This window comes from Meriones unguiculatus, chromosome 4, assembly GCF_030254825.1.
Source record: "Meriones unguiculatus strain TT.TT164.6M chromosome 4, Bangor_MerUng_6.1, whole genome shotgun sequence".
NCBI classification, from domain to species: Eukaryota; Metazoa; Chordata; class Mammalia; order Rodentia; family Muridae; genus Meriones; species Meriones unguiculatus.
In genome coordinates, this window is record NC_083352.1 from 86,014,457 (window position 1) to 86,038,572 (window position 24,116).

General features: G+C 48.0%; 1 protein-coding gene across 1 annotated transcript in view; it reads right to left on the reverse strand.

Moving 5' to 3' along the window:
- The window catches only part of Tmem132b (transmembrane protein 132B), a 238,253-nt gene that overhangs the window by 18,099 nt on the left and 196,038 nt on the right, over positions 1–24,116 (reverse strand). The window contains exon 5 of the mRNA XM_060382307.1: positions 21,984–22,127. Coding sequence (XP_060238290.1) covers positions 21,984–22,127 — 144 coding nt within the window. The remainder of the gene's footprint in view (positions 1–21,983; positions 22,128–24,116) is intronic.

Sequence of the window (24,116 nt, forward strand, 5' to 3'; positions counted from 1 at the left end):
TGGAGCTGGAGTAGTCGGTACAACCACAGTTGCACCACTGACTTTGACATTAAACACACCTTTCTCAGTAACAAAAATCAGTAAAGACAGAGATGACACAAATAGCACTGTCAGCCCCTGTGAACCCATCAGCCTCTGTGAAGAAGCAGGCTACATGCTCTGCACCACTGACCACGGAGTGAGTATTCCCCGGGGGAGACTTGATTTTAGATGGTAGGTGATGAAAACCAAGGCTAGGGATTCCCCACGGCAGGTCAGCCTGGCCCTGCCACCCTGCTTTGGCCACCTAACAGGGTTTTCTCTTTGTCAGCTTTGAACAGCGTAAGCTTTGCTTGTGGTTTTCTTCTCTGTGGTGTATGGCCTCCTTAGATTTGAAGTCTGGTATCTGTGATTTTGGCTATTTTCCTTTCAAACACTCCTTTTAACCTATTATTTGGCCACACACACACACACACACACACACACACACACACACAAAATAAATCTTTAAAATCAAGATAACTGCTGCTGTCATTTACATTTCTAGTATTGCTATTTCCTTTTTCTTATGACTTTAATCTCTGCTAAAAATTTCCCATCCGCTCTCTATGTTGGTTGTCACTTCCTGTCTAGCCTTTAACATGTCAATCAGTTATCCTAAATTCTAGTTTGAACATTCCACAATCAGAGTCAGTGCCAGTCTAATTATGAATCATTAATATCCTCCTTGGGGGTATGTTTTTGTATCAATTTTTCATGTGTTTTGGAGTTTCTCATTCAAGGATGGATATGTTCAAAGGGTGCCAAGATGAACTGTTTTTGTAATCACCAATGGGCATACCTGTCCCTCAAGGCGTTTGGTAATGAGTTTAAAGATCTATCCAAAGCCTCAGCTTGGCTTAAGGTCATGTTCAGGGCACCAAGGGCTTCAGAGTCTCCTCACCTCCCTCACAATTAGAATATGATATGGTCTCAAAGAGCCTGTGTTCTTGAGTCTTCTCCTTGGCTTTGGCTAGTCCCACAGTTACCCACAGAATATCTGTCTGCCTTGTGGCTCCCCCAGCTGCCACTACCACCACTATTTCTTCTTTATGCTCTTTATTTAGTGGAAGCCTAAGGCTGCATTCTCTGGTGTTGTGGGCATCAGACTCAGGTTTGTACCCAAACTGTAGAGAACATGCCCAGAGGGGATGAGTCCACATCCCTTGCTGCAATAAAATATTGCAAAAAGCGTTGAGGAAGAGAAAGGGTTTGTTTCTGCTCACTGTTCTAGGCTACAGAGCATTGCTGTGGGGAGGGCACAGTGGCTGGAGCTTGAGATAGGTCATATCACAACCCCAGAAGAGCAGAGAGAAAGAAATATACCTGTGTCCACTTGCTTGCTTTGCTCTTATAGAATTCAGGGGCCAAAGCATGAAGGTGGGAGGTGGGAGGCAGGGACTACCACCTCAATTAAGACAACCCCACACAGACATGCCCACAGGCCAGCCTGACCCAGACAATCCTTCCCGGAGACTCTACACTACTTTAGAAGCGTGAGGAGTTCACAATACATCTGAGGCTAAAATCCAGGGCCAGCTCAGGGTCAGCGATGCTATCAAATGGGCTCTGTGCAGGTCTCTTAAGACAGAGCAAGTCAGGTAGCCTTTGTCCTTGAGGAGGTCCAGCTGAGCGGTGAAGGTGCCTGGTGTGATGACAGAGAGTTCTCACAAATGTGGGCCTCACTGGCTGTGTCCACTCCAAATGAAGGACAAGACGTGGCTGCTGCTCACAGTGACTTGAGATGCTCAAGACACCTTCCAAGGAGGACTCACTGCTCCCTGCTTTCCCCCATTGTGGAGGAAAGACAGTTGTTTCCATCACTTACCTGTAGGAAAAGCACTGTCCACAACATGCTCAGCGAGGTTCAACCCTACCCTTAAGGAAAACATGATCCAAATGCTGCTGCACCTTTTGAGGACTCAATGAGGGCCAGACCTGTGACCCACCCTCATGCAGAGTGCATTCCATCCCAGGGAGATTTGCATAATAGATTTTCAAAAGCGCCAGTACTTAAGAACTTAGGATGAGACCCAAGCCTTCCTCACTCATCAAAGGATGCCCAGAGGAATGGGGAAGTGTCTCCCTGGTGAGCGCCCAGCATGGGGTGCTGCCCAGCTTCCAGCTCCAGTTTTTCTCAACCCTGATCCTGCTGGGAAAGGCTTGCTGATCCGGTGCCCACAGCATGAGCACAGAGGTCAGGAAGCTAAGGTGCTTGGGGGTGTGCACAAATTAATCACATAGAAAAGAAGTATCTGCATAAGTTAAGCATCTTTTAGAGGGATGGTAGTGAGCCAGACCAACCCAAGACTTTCCCAGAGGCCCCAGGGAGAGGACAAAGAGAACTTTAGTTCTGAGTCCCTGTCCAGGAGCAGATATGGCAAGGCCCATCGGAGGATGAACCCACGCCTTGAAGAGGTCAAACCTGAGGTTTCTGGGGGCCCCAACTCTTCCTCCTGAACTGTGGCTGTCAGTCTTTAGGAAGCTGTCTCTGAGATATCCCATGTTCTCTTTCCAACATTGTCTCTGCTGACCTTGCCCCCCCCCAACATTGCAAATACAGTCTATTCGATGCTGTACTTCCTAATTATCTTACTTGGCATAAGTCATCAGCTTATGCAAGAGTTCCTGATCCCAGCTATCATGTTTACCTTCTTTATTTCACACCCTGGACCCTCCCACTCGATACCTCATAATTTGGGGACATTTATTGGGGTTCAGGTCAAGGGATAAAGAACGAGAGAACTGGGCCTGCCATGTAGCACGTGCCAATAATTCCCTGCACTTAGTTAACTTGGAAAGGAAGATTGCCATGAGTTTGAGGGCAGCCTACACAGTGAGACACTGGAGAGAGTAGGGGGTATGAAGAGAGGGAAGGAGGGGGACAGAGAGGGGAAGGTGAGAGAGAGAACTCTTCCCAGGGTTTGTATTTTTAGAACATTTAAAAAGCTATTTATGGCTTTTGTTATTGTTTGTTTTTAGGAAAAGAAACTTCTGGGACAGATACATGGCTACTGGTTGGTGATTTGCTTGCATGAAAGTATAAAGATGTGAGCAAAGTCTGCACACCAGCCACATGCAGCAGCATATGCATAAAACCCCACAACTGGAGGGAAGGAGACAAGGCAATCCTGGGCCTCGCTTCTCAGTCAGCCTAGTTGAATCAGGGATCTCCCAGTTCTGTGAGAGACCTTTGTCCCTGTGAGAGACAAACAAAACGTAAGACCTATGGCAGCTGAAGAAGAATTACACCTCAGGCTGTCCTCTGCCCCCACACACACACTCACGTATGCATTGCGCCTGCACACACATGAACACGCAAAGAAAGAAAAGAAACGTTTGCCAAGAACCACTGTGAACTCTGAAGTCTGCCTCCCTGGCCAAGAGGAGTTTTCATCTGAAGATGTGAAGGGAGAGAGTCCACAGAAACAGCAGCCTTCCTGCCACCTGCTTCAGAGCACAGAAAGGCTCCAGCTGAAAGACTCGGCACAGCCAAGTTTGTCCGCTGGTGCCAAAAGGCGGCTAGATGCCCAGGCTCCCAGTCATGGGGGAAGATTTCCAAAGAGATCTTTGACTTAATTTTCCATTTCCAGCCCCTCATTCTTCTGAATATTTACTTCGTTCCTAAATATTACCACCATTTTACCCTCTGGCCCCGCCCTCCCCGTGTGTGCGCATGCGCACACAAGCATACCCTAGGCTGGCTGGCTTATGCGCTCCCAGGGATCTACCTGCCTCTACCTTCTGAGGGTTGCAAGCATGAGCAACTATGCTGGCTTCCTTACATGGCCTCTGGGGATTGAACCCCGGTCCTTGTGCTTGCAAGGCAAACGCTTTACCAAGTAAGCCGTCTCCCCAGCCCACATAAGCCTCTTTAGTTACAAAGTGGAGAACTTTAGCAAGGAGAGGCAAGCTGTTTCATACTTACCGGGTTCCGCTCACTCCACAGGTTTGAACTGGAGCCTGGAAACAGAAGGGCTTGGGCCTGTCCCCCTCCCTCGGCTGTCGCCTCTGCCTCCCTACCCTCACTTTGCACAACGGTAAATTCTACCCTCCACGTTCCAGTACACGTACCTTGTGGTGGGCATTTTACCCATTAACAGTTGCAACTGATCCTCACTGATCTTAAAGCCTCTGAGGATCGGATTGGCCAACTTGGCTGGCTCCACGTGTAAACATGGCTGCCAGCAGCCCACTCACATGTGTGAGGAGAGGTGAGAGGAGGTAATTACCGGAAAGAAAGAAAAATCAGAAAAGGAAGGATGATTATCTCTGCCTGGGAAGGCAGCCCACAAGGTGTCCACTGTGTTGATATAATTAAGTGAGCGAGAATTTCAAACCAGCTGCTTTCTCATTAGCGGGGACGGATACCACGTTCCTTGGGAGCCAAGAGTCACCACACAGCATTTCCTCATTTTGATTCCCATCGTCCAAACTTCTACTCTCTCGTTCCCAGTTAATAATCACCACACCTCCCGCCCAAACCCTTCTACGTACAAACTCTCCTTCTTTGTGGCGCAGAGGGGGTCAGCCGGGCTGTGACTCAATGGTCGTCTGCTAAAGCTACCGCTGCAGGCCCTGGCTATGGACTCATGTTCTGCTAACCTCACCAGCCATGACTTGGGTCAGAACCTGCCCCAAGAAGTCCTAGATGTCACATGTTAAAGTTCTCCTTCCCTGATGTCAAGAGAGGATCTCTAAAATGTTTCTCTCTTGGATGCCTGCAAAAGAACAGAGTCCTGTGGCCAGAGGTCATCCTTAGCTGTCCCAGCACATCCCAGGGGCTGCTGGCCTCCTGCCCAGCAAGCACTTGCCTGAATGCTTCCTTATGGGTTCATACAGTATCCCTTTGCATGGCTAAGTAGATCCTGGAGAGAAAAATGCTCAAACACCAAATATTAAGTTATTCCTTTTTCCACGTTGAACATAATGGCCATTCACTTGGAGCTGCATTAAAAACTGAATCGATGAGTAAACAGGCTAGAGGATTCCTGCTCGTTCATTTATCTCGTTAATGCTGCTAGTTAATGAGATGCTGTAGATGTAAAAGAGGGTGATGGACATGAGGTCCCCACCTTCATTGGGCCCAGGCTACCATGAGAGACAGAAATACAAAAGAACAGCAATAGGTCAACAGGTAAGTATTATTATCAGATGGTGCCAAAGGGCACAAATGAAGACAAGGAAGTTAAGTGGGGAGAGGAGGGGGAGGCCGAGTAAAAGGTAGACCAGAGAGGAAGCTCCTACACATGGCGCATGGCATGGTTCCGTTTATCCTGAGCCTTTCAGCAGCACATGCAGACATCTGTAGGCTTCCCTTACTTCCCCAGTGGTTTCTGGTTTTCACAAGATGGGAGGGTTCTCTCTAATTCACCCTTCACACTTGCCAAAATCACACTCCTTCCGAGTTAATGTCTTCAGTTTCTCCGTAAAGTAACATCTCCCAGTAATAGAAGGAGAGAACAAACAGCCATGGTCAAACCCCAACCCTTGTCCTCTTCACCTCACCCTGACTCACATCTTCCTCCCAGTATCCTTCAGCCAGGGTGCTGAGCCTTGCTGGCTTCTTCATCCACATGAAGGACACTCCTCAGCTTGGTCTCCGTGGTGAGCTCCCCCAGTCATCAGGAGCAAAGTTAAGTTGGCCTGACTCAGCTAACAGAGCTTGGCAGCTGCCCATGCTCAGCCTGCTTTCTGTCTACACCTGCCTTGTACAGGAAAGCCCCGGTAACTACAAACAGGGTCTCTCTTTCCAGTCCTCCAAAACTCAGTGGTTAACCTGGAAACACATTAACAGTTCTCACACCTGAGGCAGAAACCTTCCCAAGGAGGATTTTGTTGCATTGACTTGTCCATCAAGCTTTGACTCTTGCTTTGTCCTAAATACTGACCTAGAGGAAAATGCTATGGCTACGTATGACCTCCAGTTTCCACAGCATCCACTAAATCACTCATCCTCCCCTGCCCACCCCATCCCTGGGGCCCAACACAAACCATAACACTAAGTTGTTATGGTTATAAATAAAAGAGTATTGGACTATACAATGTTTATTATCTGCCTTATGATTATCATAGCAGTATTATCTAACCTGCCATCACAAATAATAAGACACAGACACCTGTTAGATTTTTATAATTGCCTTATTTACCTTGTGTCAGGCAGACATTTCACTTACACTGTCTCAATATCCTCACCACCCATCTTCCAGCCCCCATCCAAAGCCATCTACCTTCATCACCCTCATCTGGTCTACCTTCCATACATAATCCCATGGTACTTGCTTGTATTATTCATCTGAGCCTTTTCACACCATTATAGGAGTCCTTCCTCTCAGCCCACATGTTTTTTTCTTCACACTAACCCATCATGGGTGTCCTCCTCCTTCCTCCTCAATTCCTATAAGTCTATCTCCCATGATTCCCCTGTCCTCTCCAAGCCCAGGAACCTTAGCCACACCTACTCCATTCTGCCCTGCCCAGGTATAGGCCATTTATTAAACCAATCAGGTATATCTTAGGCAGGTTTACAAAACAAGGATGGGTATAACCAGATCTTGAGGGCCAGTAACATGCCTCTAGGCCCAGGATTAAGATCATGCCAATCAGTTCTAAGCTCTTCCCTCAGGAGTTTTTAAAATAAAGAACATGGAAAAGAGTCCTGTCTTCCATCATCACAAGGACACAGGAGGAGTCATGACATATGAGGAGATATCATACCTGGATAAAGAGAGAAGGAAGTAGGTGTGGGAATACAAGAAAGTGACAACATCCTGGCACAGATCTGTCCTCTAGCTTTTGGCATACTCACCTTGGCTTTCCTACAGCTGGGGAGGATTTGAGGGTTCAATCTCCCCAACCCAAAACTAGGAGACCTGGAGAACACAGCTCTGCCTCAGGTTTCTGGGGCCCAGAGCTCACAGTGCCAGTCCACAAGCCATCCCAAAGTGTTATCCTCTACAGATGAAGAAAACCACATTGTGACAGGGCTAAGGATATGGCTCAATGGTAAGTCACCTGCCTAACCTATGCAGTGTGCTGTGTGTGCCTACATTACATTTCTTTACCTGTTTGTCTGTTGATAGACACCAAGGCTGATTTGATGCCCACCTCCTTAACACTGAGACTCAGATGTGTTCCACCATGCTTTCTTTATGTGGTGTTGATTGTTGGCCTGGTGATGCTAATGTATTTAATTGTTAATTACTGGTCCCCCAAATTCTGGTTACACCCCAGATGAGTACATTCTCATGTACAAAGAGGGATGCTGTATAACTTTGCTCCTCAGTTATCCCTGATTGGTTAATAAAGCTGCTGACAGCCTGGGCTGGGCAGAAGAGAAGTAGGCAGGGCTTAGGTTCCCAGGCTTGGGGTCTGGGAGAGACCATAAGGCAGAGGAAAGAGAGAGAGGAAGCAAAAGATGTAGCAGGACAGGAGGAAGCTTAAGATAAGAAAGTAACCATGGGGCAGTATGGACCATGAGGATGTAGCCATGAGCACAGACTGATGGAATAGAAGCAGCCCAGACAGGAAGGATTAAGGCAAGTAACATGAAATATGTAGCTGGGAATTAGCAAAATACTGTAGAGGGTCGATATATGCCCAGCTCTAGTGCTTTAAAGCTTATGAAATAAATTATAGTCTCTCTGTGTCAATTATTTGGGAACTAGTTGAGGTAGAGAAGCCTTCAAGAGTCTAACACCCCCTTTTACACCAGAAGATGGGATTAGGCTCCATCCATGTGAGGCAAATGCTCCTCCAACTAAGCCACAATGAGGATGAATAAGCATGTGTCTCTGTGCTATGCTGATGTAGATTCCCTTGGGGAATACACGGAGGAATTGCCTATCTAGACTGCTCGACTCCCTAGGGTCCATCAACCCTTACTCACTGCAGTATCTCCACAAAAAAAGGCTCCTGCTGCAGATGTGGATCTGAAAGCACCTTCACCAGAGCCTTCACAGCTATAGTTAGCCATCTCTGTCATGTGACAGGCCTGGTCCCTGAGCTTTTGTGGATGGAGTCAGCCCACTGATTCTTTAGCACATCCACAGTCTGTGCTTGGGTGGACATGTGTGATCACCTTGGATTTCTACTAAGGGATACCGTTGTTGGCAGTAATATATATCCTCTCCTATTTCTCCACGTTGTGTTTTGATTTGGTTTGGTTTGTTTGGTTTTGTTTTGTTTTGAGACAAGGTCCCTTGTGCTCCAGGCTGGCCTCAAACTCATTATGTAGCTGAGAATGGCCTTGAAATTCTGGTCCTCCTGCCTCCTCCACCCCAGGTGCTGGTAGTGTGGGTGTGCACCACCATGCCTGGTTTCCCCGGTGCTGGGGACTGAACTCAGTGCCCTGTGTGTGCAAAGTAAGCACACCAGCAGCTGTGCCACCTCCTGGCCCTTCAACCACGTTGCCCTGTGTGCTCACCTCACCTTTTACAGAAGAATTAGCAGCACCATGGCTGCCCTGAAGTGATTCCATTCTGCTGGATCTGCCATCTGTTCAGCATGCTCACTGCTTTAGATGTCTCTAGAAGGGTCAGTTTCCTCCTACAACACCAGTTGACCCCAGCACTCTTCATCACAATGGCCATTGCCCTTACCTATGTATGTGCTGGTACCCTCGACACCTGTCATCCTCCCATGCCCTGCATTCCACAAATACCCCAGCCTGGCTAAAAATCCTCAATGTCCCCTAAACTCTACAGGTCACATCTATCGGGAAAACACATGGTAGCAAAGCTCCCTGAGCCATCTAAACCCTCCAGGACGGTGAGTACAGCATATCTCAGAACCTCAGTCTCTTCCTCTCTGCAGTGGGGTGACCCGCTGTTGTCTAAAGGGAAGTAGTCAGCACAAAGGACCCAGGTGGAGAGTGATAGGCAGATGTGAGATTTCCATTCCTGCCTTTTACGAAGTCGCTGATTTAAATAGATTCTTTATGAGTCTGTTTAAAAAATAATAATAAGGGGAGTATTCATGGATTTGGTAAGTAGTGCTGAAACAGGAGGGTGCCCCCCACGCCTGCTTGGTGATGGCTGAGGTGCTGTTGCACAATTCACAGGCTTGGAGAGGATGCTTCCTTGTAGTCCCAAGACAGTCAGAAATCAGGAATAACAGAAGGACGACAGCCTTCCCCTCCCCCATAAAGTTCTGAGAGACAAGTGACCTAAAGCCAGATTTGCAATATTCTCAACCCCTTTTAAACAACATGAAAAGTACAAGGCAAGCCCTGCAGCAGCCTTGGGAAGAATGCACAAGCTTGGGCTCTGTTTCAAACTTTTTCTTTTGGACCTTCTGTTGGAAACACGGTATATTTTATATAAAAATGGCCAGAAGACAATTCACAGCTAAAGAGAAAGAATAGCAGTATCAACAGTTATCTGCATATTCTATGCCAGACCTGGGTCCGAGAACTTTATTTTCAAAGATATTTTTGAGAGACAGAGAGAATGTGTGAGCATGTGCATGCAGTGCCCACAGACACCAGAAGACGGCATTACCTCCTCTCATGCTGGATTGTGGATTGGGCTCTGGAAGAACAGCCAGTGATCTTAACCACTGTGCCATCTCTCCAGCCCCTCTATAGATTTCTAATATAGGTCTTATTTATACTGTGTTATCATATGTGCTTGGTTAGGGGTTTTGTTTGTTTGAACCAAACAAATTAGCTCAAATTAGCCCAGTAGTCACTGTGTAGGATGACCCTATGGGCACAAGTGGAACACAGCCTGATAACTCTTGACTCTGTTCCCATAGTCACTCATACTTGGCTCCAGAATAAACTGTCATTTATTCTCTTTGACCCAGAGGTCAAAACTGTGTTCCTACACCAACACCCTGAACTTCTGACCCTTCAGAACCCACCTCCTGAGTGCTGGGATAGCAGACAGGATTGCCGTGAGGGGTGCGTTATCCTTCCTAGTTGGTGCTGTGCTGAGAATCAAGCCCAGGGCTCTGTGCATGCTAGAAGAGCCATCTACCAACTGAGCCCCACTCCCCAGCCCTGCACAGTACTGTCTTTGCTAAAGTACTCTCTCCAGTGAGCCGGGTTCACCCCTAGCCCCACCTCAGCAGCGCCTTGGCACAAGCTCTGAAATCAGAGCCGTGAAATTCTGTAGGATCCTCGGCACTGTTTTGTCCCCATGGGCTCAGTCAACAAATGCACATGTTAAGTCACATCATTCCCATATGGCCTTTAGACATAGCTATCTCAGCATGTAGTTACGGGGGCTCTTTCTCCACTGTGTGCATGGAGAAACAAGTCAAACTGTCACCCATGTGTCACCTGATGCTTAGACACAGGGCTGTCAGGAAGACTCTGACGATCTATCAGCGTCCATGCTCTCGGGAGCACATGCCATGGGGAATGACACTTTTGAAGACTGTGAAGGCAGAAAGTGCTCCCCAGGCCAAACCATCCGAGGTGACTCCCACCACAAAAGTCACTCTGGGCTGCTTGAGACTTTTGCATTTTCAAAAGGGCTTGAAGGAACAAAGCAAGATGGCTCCTGGAATAAAGCCTCTGGCTGCCAAGCCTGGCTGTTCCAACCCCAGGACCAAGCCCTTCTCCTTGTAGGGTGGAAGAAGAGAATCTGCAGGTTGTCCTAGGACCTCCAAATGTGCGTGAGAGCACACACATACTAAAAAAAGAAAAGGTAGAAAGACACCTGCTGAGAAATGATACCTGCAGTTGGCCTCTGGCCTCCATGCACACATGCAGTCATGCACAAGTACAATCACACACACATCAGAATATATAAGTTGACAGTGAAAAAAAATACATAAGCTTTCACTGCTGGACCAGGTGATGAGAGTGGGAAGCACCGTCTGCCTAATGGGAGGCTGAGGAACCCGCCCCTCTGCTCTCTAAAGACTCTCATCCCAATGCTCCGAGCTGAAACAGAATTTATATTCCCGCCGGCTGCACGAGGCAGCATTCATTTCTAAAATCTGTATCAGTCTGCTGATATGCATCAGTAAGGCATCGGGTTGCTGGCGGTGAATCCCCTGAGTGTCTGGGGGAGACGTGAGAGTCTCACTGTCTCCTTTTTAAGTCATCACCTCTTGGTTCAGGGAGAGCTCTTGTCAGCCACTAGTTCCTAACATCTCTGGTTTCCCTGTAGACATCTGAGATATTTAAGAGGAAAGGGACACATTTTCATCTGTGGAAGACAGAGTAACCTCCCAGGGTAAGCTTGGTTAAAGTCAGTTTGAGGACAGTCCAAGAGTAGGGGGATTAAAAGCCTGAAATCAGCGTCACAAGCCTTTCTGCAGGCTGCATTCCCTGTGACACTGGGGCAGTCTTGCTAATGCAGTGGTCAGAGCTCCAGGGCTCGAATCCCAGCCTGGCACCTCACTGCTGCCCTGCATGGCTTCTCATAGGTAGAGTGTGGAGTTTAACAGCCAAGCCCCAAGGGGCTTGAAATACTGTAGGAACTGACAGGCATAAAGAGTCTGGGTGTGCAATAAATGCTATTTATCTCCTGCAAAGTTGGTGCCTAAGAGGCTGGGGAGATGGCTGGGTGAGTAGTGCTTGCTGTGCTGGTGTGAGCACCATGTTCTGATCCCCCAGAAACCCAAGTAAACTTGGGTGTGCTGGATAGAGAGGCTAGCTGCATTGCTCAGGGATGGCTTTGATTGAGACGGCCTGCTTTAAGAAACAAGGTGGGAAAATGATTGAGGTTGATTCTCAATATCCATCTCTCTTCCTCTAAGTGCATGTCACTCTACCCCCATGCAAAAACACACATACACACACACACACCACAAACACCACACACAAATTTTTTTAAAAAGTCAGTGCCTAAGGCTCAGTATGAAAAGCAGATTTACCACAATCCCTCAGAGAATGATGGTCGGGGTAATTCAGAATCCTTGTCCAATGGACTCCAAAGAATCTCTGTCTTCCCTGAGCAATGACATCATCTTCCAGTACCTGTAGCTCCCCCACCAGACCACAACAGGGGTCTGTCCACTTGCACAATGTCACCCAGGGTGACAGGTGACCCAGATACACCGAGAAGAAAGAGGTCCCGAGGTCCCCATCTCATCGCAGAGCTTTCAAGCTAAAGGAAAGTGCTCACAAGGCCAGTAAGCCAGGCAGCACTAGCACACCCTGCTGCTATCAGACACAGCCTTACGGTCACATTTGCTCGTGTGCACTCACGCCAGAGAAGGAGAGAAGAAGATGGCGAGTCTAAGGAAAGACCCCACTGCACTGCAGTCCCTCCAGGCCTCCCTTCAGTCTACAGTGATGCCAGACCCTGATCCTTCCCCCATATTTACTGAGAACTCTGAGCTTGCCAGGCACCACGGGAGGTACTGGGGCTGGGAGGTGACAACTGAGACATGTCTGTGATCCTTGGGGACTCATCCATCATTCCAAAGGAATCGTCAGATGGAACGTTTTGTCCTAGATACTGTGAAATCACCAGAGTCGGCTCAGATTTCAGCCGCAGCTGATGTTGATGGGGCTGAGGAAAACCTGACATTTGAGATGGCCGGTTCCCCTGGCTCCCCAAGGATTCCCTTAGTAATTCTCTTAGGAGCTAACCCTTCAATGTCCTACAAATGACATCTACTTTAAAGCTAACACTTCAAAGCTTGAAATCCTCCAATGAGGTGTGTTTGGCTAACCCAGCCATGCTATTCTAGATACCACAGAACTCTCTAGAGAGTTCTTTCCCCCCAAGAAGGATAAGAGGATTAAGGGAAAACAGGAACCCTTGGGATATTACCGGTAGATATTTTTGCAGTTTGTGCCTTCAACAAATACTTTAAAAAGCCTACTGTCCACCAGGTCTGCCCACGTGGGAGAAAAATCAGCACTGAGTGAAGTAGACAGAGCATAGCCCCTCCTCCCATGGGAGCCAGGGTAGCACATTTTAAGACAGGCTGGCCACTGACACCAGTGTCATCTAAGCGCTGTCTGACTCTTCCCTGTATAAACTTAGTGACATCAGGACAGATGAAGAATGAGACACGTTTATTCCAAAATCAGACAAACAACTGTGGGTTTAACAAAAGTCAGTGAAGCTTAGCAGAGTGAGATAACACCAAGGAAAAGTAGTTCATCTCTTTTCATTGTCATGTCCCCCAACGGGCTTTGTACCGACACCAAAACAGGCCTGAGGAGAAGAGACACATACCACCAGCCTCCCTCCTATACCAGAGAGCACATTTTTACACCTAACCCTCTCTCGACTGTTGACTCAAATACAGAACCAATCTGTGTGCACTGTTTAAGTAATTTCTTTAACATACCAGCAGCCCCTGCAGCAGAAAGTACAGAGGATGCTACTTGCTGGCTTGCTTGCAGCCTCCTGCTCAGCTAGCTTTTATATACATCTCCAAGACCACTTGCCAAAGGAGTGGTTGCCACCCACAGTGGGCCCTCCTATGTTGGGTAACAGTCAAGACAATCCCTCACAGATTTACCCACAATCCAACCTGATGAGGCACTTCCGCAATTGAGATTCTTGCTGGGTCAGGAAGACAATTAAAGCTAACTATGGCAGCAACAGTTACTAACTTAGATAGCATCAACAAACTGATATATATAAACCTATAACATAGCATAAAACCTATCAGGTTTTCCACTTAAAGATAGTATGTCAATTGCAGCTCTGAAAAGTTAAGGAAAAAAATGGCAGAGACTGACAATAGCCTCGCCACACAACCTTTATACCTAGACCCACCCCTGCCTGGGACTGGATCTTACATGTGTGTGACCTGGTTGAACTCAGAGCTTTGTTTCAATCATCTGAGTTTCCTGAGGATGCCAGTGGACCCCAGGGTAGAGCTGATAGGTCTGCCCACCATCTAAGCCACACCCAGGCAAGTACCCAAAGGCATTCTTTTTCCTTCCTTCCCACTGAATGCTGAGAAAAACAAGTCTCTAGGAGACAATAAATGCATCACAGGTCCAGCAACCACAATCCGCCTGGCTCTCTGCCTACGGAAGGACCCGGAAGGAGAGCAGCAGGCGTGCAAGGGCTAGAATGGGCGGGAAGGAAGCGCAGGTGCACACCTCCTGGGAGAAGGTGGGAAGCGTGCAGGTTCGAAATGCGCACTCTGCGATCTCCCAGAATTATGTGGAAGTGATTTCCAGGATGTTTAGCTCTTAATTAGAGATGCCAACGACAGAAAGGAACGAATGCTCTAATTGATATTGGAAGCATCATGAAGTTGACAGAACAAAAGGTTGAGAATACAGCAGTGTGTATCCGTGGCCAACAAGAAATACATGACACATCTCCAACTAGAAATGCAACAATAAAAGTCCAAATTACTAGCATAAAGAAGGACAGAATTAGGCAATAACAGCCAAACTGCCTGACAACTTATTCTTAGCTGCATGGCTCCTGGCAATGGGGGGAAGGAAGGAAATTCATGCCCAGAAATAGACTAACAGCGGGGCTTTTTTTATATGGAATTTTTTTTTTTCCTGTGAAGCGTTTCAAGAAGGAAATAAATGGCTTTAAATCTCTTTTGAGTTTTTTTTTTTTCTTCTTCTTCTTCTCTCCATGTTCTTTCAAGTAAAATTCGCATCAGTCTGAGGCAGGTGGATTTGAGTTTCTACGACTTGCAACAACAAAGAAAATAAGAGTTGCTTATGCGGGAATTCATCTGCCAGATCCCCCCAGCTCACCCTAGTCTGTCGCACCTGGCTGGCTCCCCACTGCCTGAAAGGTGATGTCAACTCAAGTGTGTCTCCCTAAGGCGCCCACTCGGAACACACCTGAATTCTATTTAATCCCCTCTGAGAGCCTGGCCACTTCAGGGAACTTTGATCACAGAGCTGGATAAAGGTGGTACACCCTGACCCAGGTAAAGCTGCTGCTGTGCGGCTTGCTGTCATTTCCCATGGGTGTCAGTGGCCAGCTCCCCACACAGCGCGGCAAGCTACAGAACATTTTATCCTTTTCTCTGACATTCACCCTCATAGCCTTTCTTCTCCCACAAACCAATTTCTTCAGGAGCAGGATCCTTCCCTGGGGTAGAGAAGGCTTTAAAAATGTTAATGCCTTTTGATTAGCCTTTCGAGTTCTCATTATTGTGAATCCACCTGATACCTGTAGGCTGGGAATGTAATCATGGCAGCCAAAGGTAACGCCAGCCATCTCCAAGATCCACATGAGTTTACATTTATCTCTCCATGAGCATGAGAATCTATTCACCGTGGGTGACAATGGGTTTCTGTGGTTGGTTCTAGAAGCTACTGACATAGAACACGTTGTGGTTTGAATGAAAAATGTCCCCCCTACACACACACAGGCTCACATTATCCTAAGCAGGTAGTGCTATTTGAAAAGGCTGTGAAACCTTTAGGAGGTGGAGACTTGCTGGAGGAACTACGTCACTAGGGGCAGGCTTTAAGAATCCATAGACCTGCCCCACTTCCTGCTCTCTCCCTCCCTCCCTCCCTCCCTCCCTCCCTTTCTCCCTCCCTTCCTCTCTCCCTCCTTCCTGACTGCAGGTACAATGTGAGCAGCCGGCCTCATGCTCCTGCTGCTGTTGCCATTATTGACCATACCCCCTGGAACTGTAAGCCAAGATAAACTCGTTCTCCTTTAGGTTGCTTTTGGCATGGTGTTTTATCACAGGGACAGGAAAGAAACTAAGATATTATATACCTTCAGGCACGTAACAAATATGAAACCGTCACTCAGAAAGATAGATGCCCTATGATTAAATCAAAACTATGATATGGAAATTTCATTTCACTTACATCCTCTGACGACCTTTAAAGATTCTCTTGAACAAAACAAAGCACACGGAGTAGCCTGGAGAGCGGGGCCCCTTCCCAAGCAACCCAAGTCCTAATCCTGAGAACCTGTGAATGTATTCTATTACACACCAGAGCAGGAGTGCATGGCACCAAACCCTGCCCCCCATGAGTGGGGCCTTGTTTAGGAAAGAGAGAGAGAGAGAGAGAGAGAGAGAGAGAAATTTTTGCATATAGACACTTAGAAGACTCAAGAAAAAAACCATCCCAAGTTAGGATGGCCCTTATATTCCATGACAAACCCCTGTATAAGAAATGTCAAACAGAAGTATATTGGTGAGCTCACACACCAGTGAGGACAGTGAGTGAGGCTACACAATCCAAGGGGTGCCAGGAGCCACCTTCCCTGGCACCTGCTGTAATGGCAACATTTCACTTCAGCTCTTGAAACTAACATAACAGACAAAGTGTATTGACAATCCACTGAAAAACCTGAGGAGCTCCCATTTGTGAGAACAAATGTCTATTCACCCCGATGTGGAACTAACAGGAGCCCAAAGTCCAACTTGATGAACCAACTAATTTATTGGCATTGTTACTTACAGGAATATAGGTGAGGGGTTACAGGAGCAGAAATGACTCAAAGACAGCTGTATCGCCACAGCCCAACCCCAGCTTGGGTGACAGCTCACAAACGCTGGGAACCTGGAGCTCACTGCACAGCCTACAGGGAGAATGTCCTTTCCTGATGGACCAGTTGGTCTGAGCCTCGTCCTTAGGCAAACTGGTTGGCTTTTGCCTTTCTCGGGCTTCTTGGTCTGAGCCTCTTTTAAGCACCTCTTGGTCTGTAATGGTCCCTCAGCAGTCTTCCTGCTCATGTGCTCTTGGAAAGGAGGGACCTAATAAATCTGGTCAGTTTCAGAAACTCCCTAAAGCTATTTTGAGTTGTTTACTTCCCGCCCTAAGGAGTTTCCAGGCAGAATGGAGTCTACTGCCCAACACCCCTTGTCGCTATTAAAGTTTATGAGGAAAGGAGGGAAGGTCAGAGTCAGAGAAGCATGTGCAGTGATGGAATCAGAAAGGAGAGAGAGAAAGAGACAGACAGAACAGAAGCAGAGAGAGTAGGAGGTGCCGCCCTGTAAGTCTTTCAAAATGGAAGAGGTGACATGGGTTAAAAAAGTGAGTGGCCTTTAGGTCTAAAAGAGCCAGGAATGGATTCTACCAAGATCTGCCAACATCCTTTAGATTCCAGTTTACAGAATAAGACAATGAATGTGTATTTTAAGCTGCTAATTGTTACAGCCATCATAGAGACAGATGTGAGGACCCTGACTCCCCTTTAGGTGTGGCAGTGAGTTTAGTGTTATTAGGCTAAGAATGCTAATTCCCTATCAGCACTTCCAGGGGGTGGTTTTTCATTTTTGTTTTTGTTTTGTTTTGTTTTGTGCTCTGTTTTTTTTTTTTTTTTTAATACGCTTAGCTTTAAGGAGCAAGCCACTTGGTCCCTTGAATAGCAGCTGATAGGACCCCTCCCCTGTGCCTGGAGCAGGAGCTGTCTGTCAACCAAGCTGTGCCTTCTCCCAATACTCTACAATCACCACTGAGGAGGCCGAGTTCTGGCTGCAGAGCCCAGTCCACCCATAGTTGCTGCCAGAGACACTGTCCCTGCCTCAGCCACAAAGTCTCCAAGCAGCCAGTGCAAGCTTTGCAAGACTCTACTCTGAGAGAGTCAAGCCACAGTGAACCACAGATGACCCTGTTTCCCTTGAGTTACCCTCACCCAGAACAGGACAAGGCATGTCTCCCTAGAGTCTCAGCAACAAGTCTCACTGATGTAATGCTAGGCTTTTGGCTGGTCCATAAGGGAAGCCTTAGGACCAATAGAATTGGAAGCTATGCATCTGCCAGGCTGTGATGGCAATCCACACAGGCGCACCTGCCTCTCTTCTGATGACCTGAGCAGGATGCCTGCTAATTTCAGAAGTACCTCCCCTAGTGTTACAATATCAGGGCCCCAAAGGCTTCTCTCCACTGGTCTTCTGCCCCAATATGTGGCCTCTATCTCAGGTGCAGTGGGATGGAAGTGGTTGTATGAAGAGCAGATACCTAGAGCATCTAGCCTAGTGTTCTAGTGTGGCTACCTGCCACAGCCACAATTACAGCAGCAGCAGCATAGAAGCAGATGAAGAATTCTGAGCATCACCAGAAGCTGAAGACCCAATACCCAAAACTAAGAAGTGGCTCCTTCATGGTGATGAAGGAGCAGAGGAGTTTCAGAGAGTGGATACAAGCAGACTCTGGAAGGAGCTAAGACTGAAAAAGATGACGGAAGTATTGAGAAGGTAGAGAAACTGAGACTATGGAAGACAGGAGTCTATGAAGAGTCATAGGCGGTCACTGAGGAAACAAGAACCCCAAGTCCCAGTCATGGGAAAAGACTGAGAGCTCTGCCAAGAGCTAAGGAGCCAAGAGGCTCGATAGCCAAAGCTCAGGAGCTAGACCTTCAGCCCAAATGCCAAGCAATGAGCCTCCACTTTGAACATCACCAGCAATGAGCCTGGCTTCGAAAGTAAGATACTACCAGCATAGACCAAGCATCGTGTTTCCTTTGGTTGTGCACTTTTATGTAATTGTCCCCCAAATTTGCCATTGAGACTTTATCACAAACAGCTTTAACAGTAGCAGGCCAGTTGCCCATGCTTGGGATAATTCAGTGGCCCTCTGAAGACTTTCACCAGAAGACATGAAAGAGAGGAATCAAAGGCAGCCACCCTCGAATCTCACTTGTCTAGATTCCTCCAACAGTCCCTTTAAAGCTATGCTGTGGCCTTTCCTGCTCCAGCTGCTTACAGCTCTTTTTTTTTTTTAAACCAACTGTCTTAGACTGCTCAGATAGCTCAGCCAATAAAATGCTTGTCACACAAGCATGAGGACATGAGTTTGATCCTTATGATCCATGTGAAAATCTGGGCACTACAGGCATGAGAACTAGTGCTGGGAAGACAAGTGGATTTCTGGGACTCACTGGCAGGCCTAACTGAATTGATGAGTTCCAGGTTCAAAGACAGGGTATGTCTTAATCATGACAAAAAATGCAGATGATGTCCAGTGTCAACCTCTGGCCTCTATATGCATGCCTACACATGTGTACATACATACATACACCCAGACACACACATACCCTACACCCCTCTGAGCCAGATCTGGCCCTATGGCTGCCTCTCCATTGCTCTACAGTGAACCACAGATACGGTCTTGCATGCCCTTAAAATCACCTATGGACAGCACCCCTGGCTGCTGGAACACCTGTTGAATCTCACCTCTAATAATAAAGGTCAAGGTTTCTCACACACAGACAGACAAACACACACTCAGGTGCACGGACAGAGAGAGACATACACACAGTCATGCACAGACACATATAGACACACACACACCTAGACACTCACACAGCTACAACTATATGGCTGTCTCCTGCTTTCTTTAGTGTGTTAGCTCCTCCACTCTCACCAGATACAGAGGACATCTGGCCCTTTCCAGCTGCTTATACCTCTGGACTCTGTTCTCTGAAAGTCCCAAGATCCCCAGGTCGAAGAAGCGAGCCTGTTTGTCTCCATGAGTCAAACAGTTTCTCCAAACTCAACACTTGACTCAGTCCTCTAAGTTCCCAGATCTGATGTGCAGAAGTGGCCCAGCGACAGACACACAGCTCTCTCCAGAGAGAGCTAATGACTATGTCGGTGTCACAGCAACCCCTGGGGTGACAGGGTGGCCAGCACACAGCCCTGTAGACAACTCCATCCATCCTCGAGCCGCAGCAAAATATATTACAAACACAGACAGAGGAGCCATAACAGATGCATCAGAGCCACTTAATTAAATCCCAGGGTCGCCAGCAAAGCCTGCCTGAATGCAGCCCTGGGCTTCTCCATCTGACAACTCACTCTATTTGGCTCCTCTAAAGAGTGGACCCTTCTTCATGAGGCTCTCACAATGACAGCAAAGAAGGAGGAAAATGTCATCTTCAAAAATATTATATCCTTCAAGCGGGGTGGAGGGTGGTTTCAGCTCATTTCTGTGCAATGGGAACAACTATGGGTGTGACAGCAACAGGATTCATGAATTTGGGCACAGTTCTCTGCAGCAGGCTTCGCCAGAGCAGGCAAAGATTCCTGCAGGGCTCCACAGGCTCCTGGGAGAGACCCAACAACTGGGGGGAAGCAGAGCAGGTCATTTGTTTGAGCCCATGCCGACAGAAGTGATCAGACGCCACTTGCCTGAGCCACTGCCAATGTCCCCTTTCCTTGAATGATGTGGAGACAGGAAAACAAACCTCCTGGGCTGGGGTCAGGGCTAAGCTGGTGAAGTGCTTACAGCACAAGTGTAAGGGCCCGAGTCCAGCTCCCTGCTGCCAACCTAAGTAACCAGGTGTGTGGTGTGTGCTTGTGAGTCAGGCTCAGGGACGGGAAGACGGGATTCCCTGGGGCTCACTAGCCAGCTGGTCTAGGCGAATCAGTAAGTGTCTGGTTCACTCGGAGACGGGTCTCAAAAATAAGGCGGAGCTCGGCACGCACCCTCGTGGGTGTACACAAGCTCCGTCTGGTGCGCGCACACGTGTGTGTGTGTGTGTGTGTGTGTGTGTGTGTGTCTGTCTGTCTGTCTGTCCGTGTGCCTCATGTACACCAACCTCCTGTGACTGGATTCAGGTCTGTCTGGACTCTTCATGCAGAAGGACTTAGGTTTATTTAATCTGGCTTGTCCACAGAACACGGGGTTGCCAGGAGACCTGGGCTGCGGCCAGACTGCAGGTTTTCAACTAGCCTGCCTTCGTCCTTAGGGAGAGTTCACACCCCATGCCCAGGGTGCAAGTCATGTCACAGCGGAGGCTGCTGCAGCTTCATGACTGCTCGACGGAGCCATCCTTCTTCCTCAGGCCAGAGCACAGTCTCGTGCAGGCCACGCAGAGAAAATACCCGCCTATTCAGACATTACCCTGCCAGCCAACAGAACATGTCTGTGACTGCCGCCAAGGACTGCCGAGGCAGCTCAGCAGGTAAAGGCACCCTCCTCCAAGCTTCACGGCCTGAGTTCAAGTCCAGGGATCCACACAGCAAAAAGAAAGGAATGACCCCAGAAAGCTGTCCTCTGGCCGTGGCGGGTGTGCATCTCTGCACACACTGAGAAGTGAAGACAATTGGGCTAAGTTTGAAAAGACTAAAGCCAAAGCCCCATTTCCGCCCTGAACAGAAGCAGACGTGAGGTGAAGGGCAGGACTCTGGGTGTTCGATTTCCCTCAAATATCTGAGCAGATTGGAACTGGGAGCTCTCTTAGAGATCCAGAGATGGAATCCTTTCTCTCTCTCTCTCTCTCTCTCTCTCTCTCTCTCTCTCTCTCTCTCTCTCTGATCGCTGCTGCAAAAACAATGGGCAAGCAATATGCTAAGGAGGTGGGGAGGTGGCGGGGGGGGGGGGTCGGCAATGACAACAGCAGAAACGCTAAACCTTAAAAGTTTCCACACAAACAGCAAGGACAATTAAACTCCCGGCAGACTCCGGAAGAACTTGGAGCCAAAACAGTCACTGATCGGTAATGAAAAGAATCCAGCGGAAACACTCCGTGTCCAGATTTCTCTGCAAGCCGCGTCCCTTCGGTAGTATTCAAATTAAGTCAGGAGGTGCGTGATGAGGTTTCTTCATCATTATTTTAATAGTCATTTACTTTAATGTATATTAACAAAATTTTAACACATCAAGCTCGTGGGTTTTATTATCTTATAATGACCCTAAATTTGTTTTTAAGCTTGAGGAAGGGAGGTTCTTATTAGCACCAGACTTCAACCAGCTGAGGCAAACAGCTGCTCCAGGAAAGCAGGGCCTGTGAAGGAAATATACTCAGGCAATAACCCGACTGGGCATGGACAGTTGGTAAAAACTGAAATGATGTATGGATTGCTAGATTAAAGGAAATAGCATGCTTGTGGGAAAGGCAGACAGAAAGGAGAAATGAGAAAAGAGGGAGAAATGAGAAGGTATTTTTCACTTGAAACCAAGAAGGGAACAGCAGCCAACGGCTGACCCAAAGGCTTCTCTGTGAACACTGATCTCGTTCTCAGGACGTCATTCTCCCTCCCTTCAAATGAGGGACATTCAGATAGAACACGCTGAAGATGAAAGGAGGGCAGGAGAGAGACAGAGAAGAGACTGAAACATTCGTGAGCCTGGTCATTGTCTCTAGTACCTTCACGACATCTTCATCCGCCGACCTGCATTCCACAGAGTCCAAAACGTCCACCACAGATCCGTCTTCCTGAACCCCCACGACCTTGACGGGAACCGAGACGGGCTTTCCTGTGAGAATGGCGGTGTTCAAAACTTCTGTGTCCTGAACAAGAGAGAAAAGGGCACAGGTGAGCAAACAGAAGTGAGCCACCAGGGCGAGGTGACTGACAAGCCAGCCACCTGCCAGCTGGGCTCCTGTGAAATAGCCTCCACAGGTTCACATGCTTGAACACTTAGTCGTGTTAGGACAGTGGTCACTCCTGGGCTGGAGAGATGGCTCAGCAGTTAAGAGCGCTGGCTGATCTTCCAGAGGACTGAGGTTCGATTCCCAGCACCCACATGGTGGCTCACAACCACCTGTAACTCTAGTTCTACAGGATCTGACACCTTGGCCTCCATAGGTACTGCATGCACACAGTACTTATGTATATACACACACACACAAGACCTGTACACATCAAAATAAAATAAATATTTTGCTGGTTTGTATTAAAATTGGTGGTCACTCTGAAGAGGCCAGGTCCCACAGTGACGAGCAGGCCACATCCGGGCTCGCAGCTCCTCTCTGAGACAGAGTTAAGAAACTGCCCGTGCAGTGGCCTAACAGCAGTCCCTGATTTATTGTCCTAGCAAGCGCTGCGCTGCACGAAGGCAGACACACACTGACACAGAAGCTGGAATGAGGAAGACTGGGCTCTGTGATGTAGAAGCCACAGCACCGCGCCGTGGAAGCTGAGTGAGTCCATCGCACACAACTGAACAGGGACATGGGGTTGTGTGGCATACAGCTCCACAAGGAGGTGGGGTTAGCTCATCTTGGTGGGAGCAATCTCTCCCGGAAAGCAGGCTTCAGGCCACAAATACCAGGGGGAGAAAGCTATGGCGGGCATTTTCTGCACATACTGTCGACATCTGCACCCAGACCAGATGAAAGCTTTGCGATGTACATACACACACACACACACACACTCCAGGAGCTTCACTGGACAAAGGTTTTGTGGTCCCCACGGAGCTTACGCACTGGCCTTCTTGACATGGCTGTGCCCATTTCAACAACACACATTCACTCAGGACTTCACTCCCTATGCACGAGTACCTGGCTCCTCCACGCTTCCTGTCACTCAGTCGTGTGATATGAAATGTCCTGTGACCCCTAAAATCTTAAAGAAGCATGCTATACTCTCTGCTATGGGGATTTTTCTCCGCTTCTCTGGCCTCCCGTCCACCATTCCTCTCATGGCAGTGTGCTCGCTCTCCCCTGCCATCTGCCGGTCTGTCTGTCTCTCTGTGTGTGTTTTGGTCTCTTTCTGTGTGTCTCTGTCTCTCTGTGTGTATCTCTCTTTATTGTCTGTCTGTCTGTCTCTCTCTCAACTTCATCTCCAGGTCTTATAGGGAAACATTTTCTTCCCTTTAAGGCCCCTGTCATGTTCATTTGTCACATATATCACATTAGTTCCATCTGCTCACCCTCCTACCTGCACACATGACTGTCACTTGGCAAAAGAACTGTCTTTAATATTAATCAATAATTAATTTGCATGTGTCCATCTACAGTTATGTGGAAGTGTTTTAGAGGGTTTGGGGGGAGGTGGGGGTTGGAGGCTTTTTCGTGTGGTGTGTGTGTGTGTGTGTGTGTGTGTGTGTGTGTACATGTGTAGACCAGAGGACAACTTCAGCTATCATTCCTTCCTCAGAAACCATCTGCCATGTTTATTTAGACAAGATCACTCACTGGGACCTAGGCTTTCAGAATCGAGTAGGCTGCTCTGCCTCCCCAGCACGCCGCCACAACAGCAAGCTCTTACTGGGGTCTCTGGAGACTGAACTTGGGTCCTCACATGCACAGGCACTTTATCAACTGAGTAAATCTCTCTCCTCAGGATTCTTAGTTTGAGATTCATCTAGAAAGTGATTGCTCATTTGGGTGTTGCTTCACAGCACAGTGATCACAGGCTTCGTTTCGGGTTCAAATTAAGAAAGCAATGGCACAAAAGGCCAGAGAGAATCTCTCCCACACCCCAGCTGCCACCAGGGCCTTCCTGCCCCCAGGGCCTTCCTGCCCCTCACCATCCAGCTCTCCCAGAGACCTCCC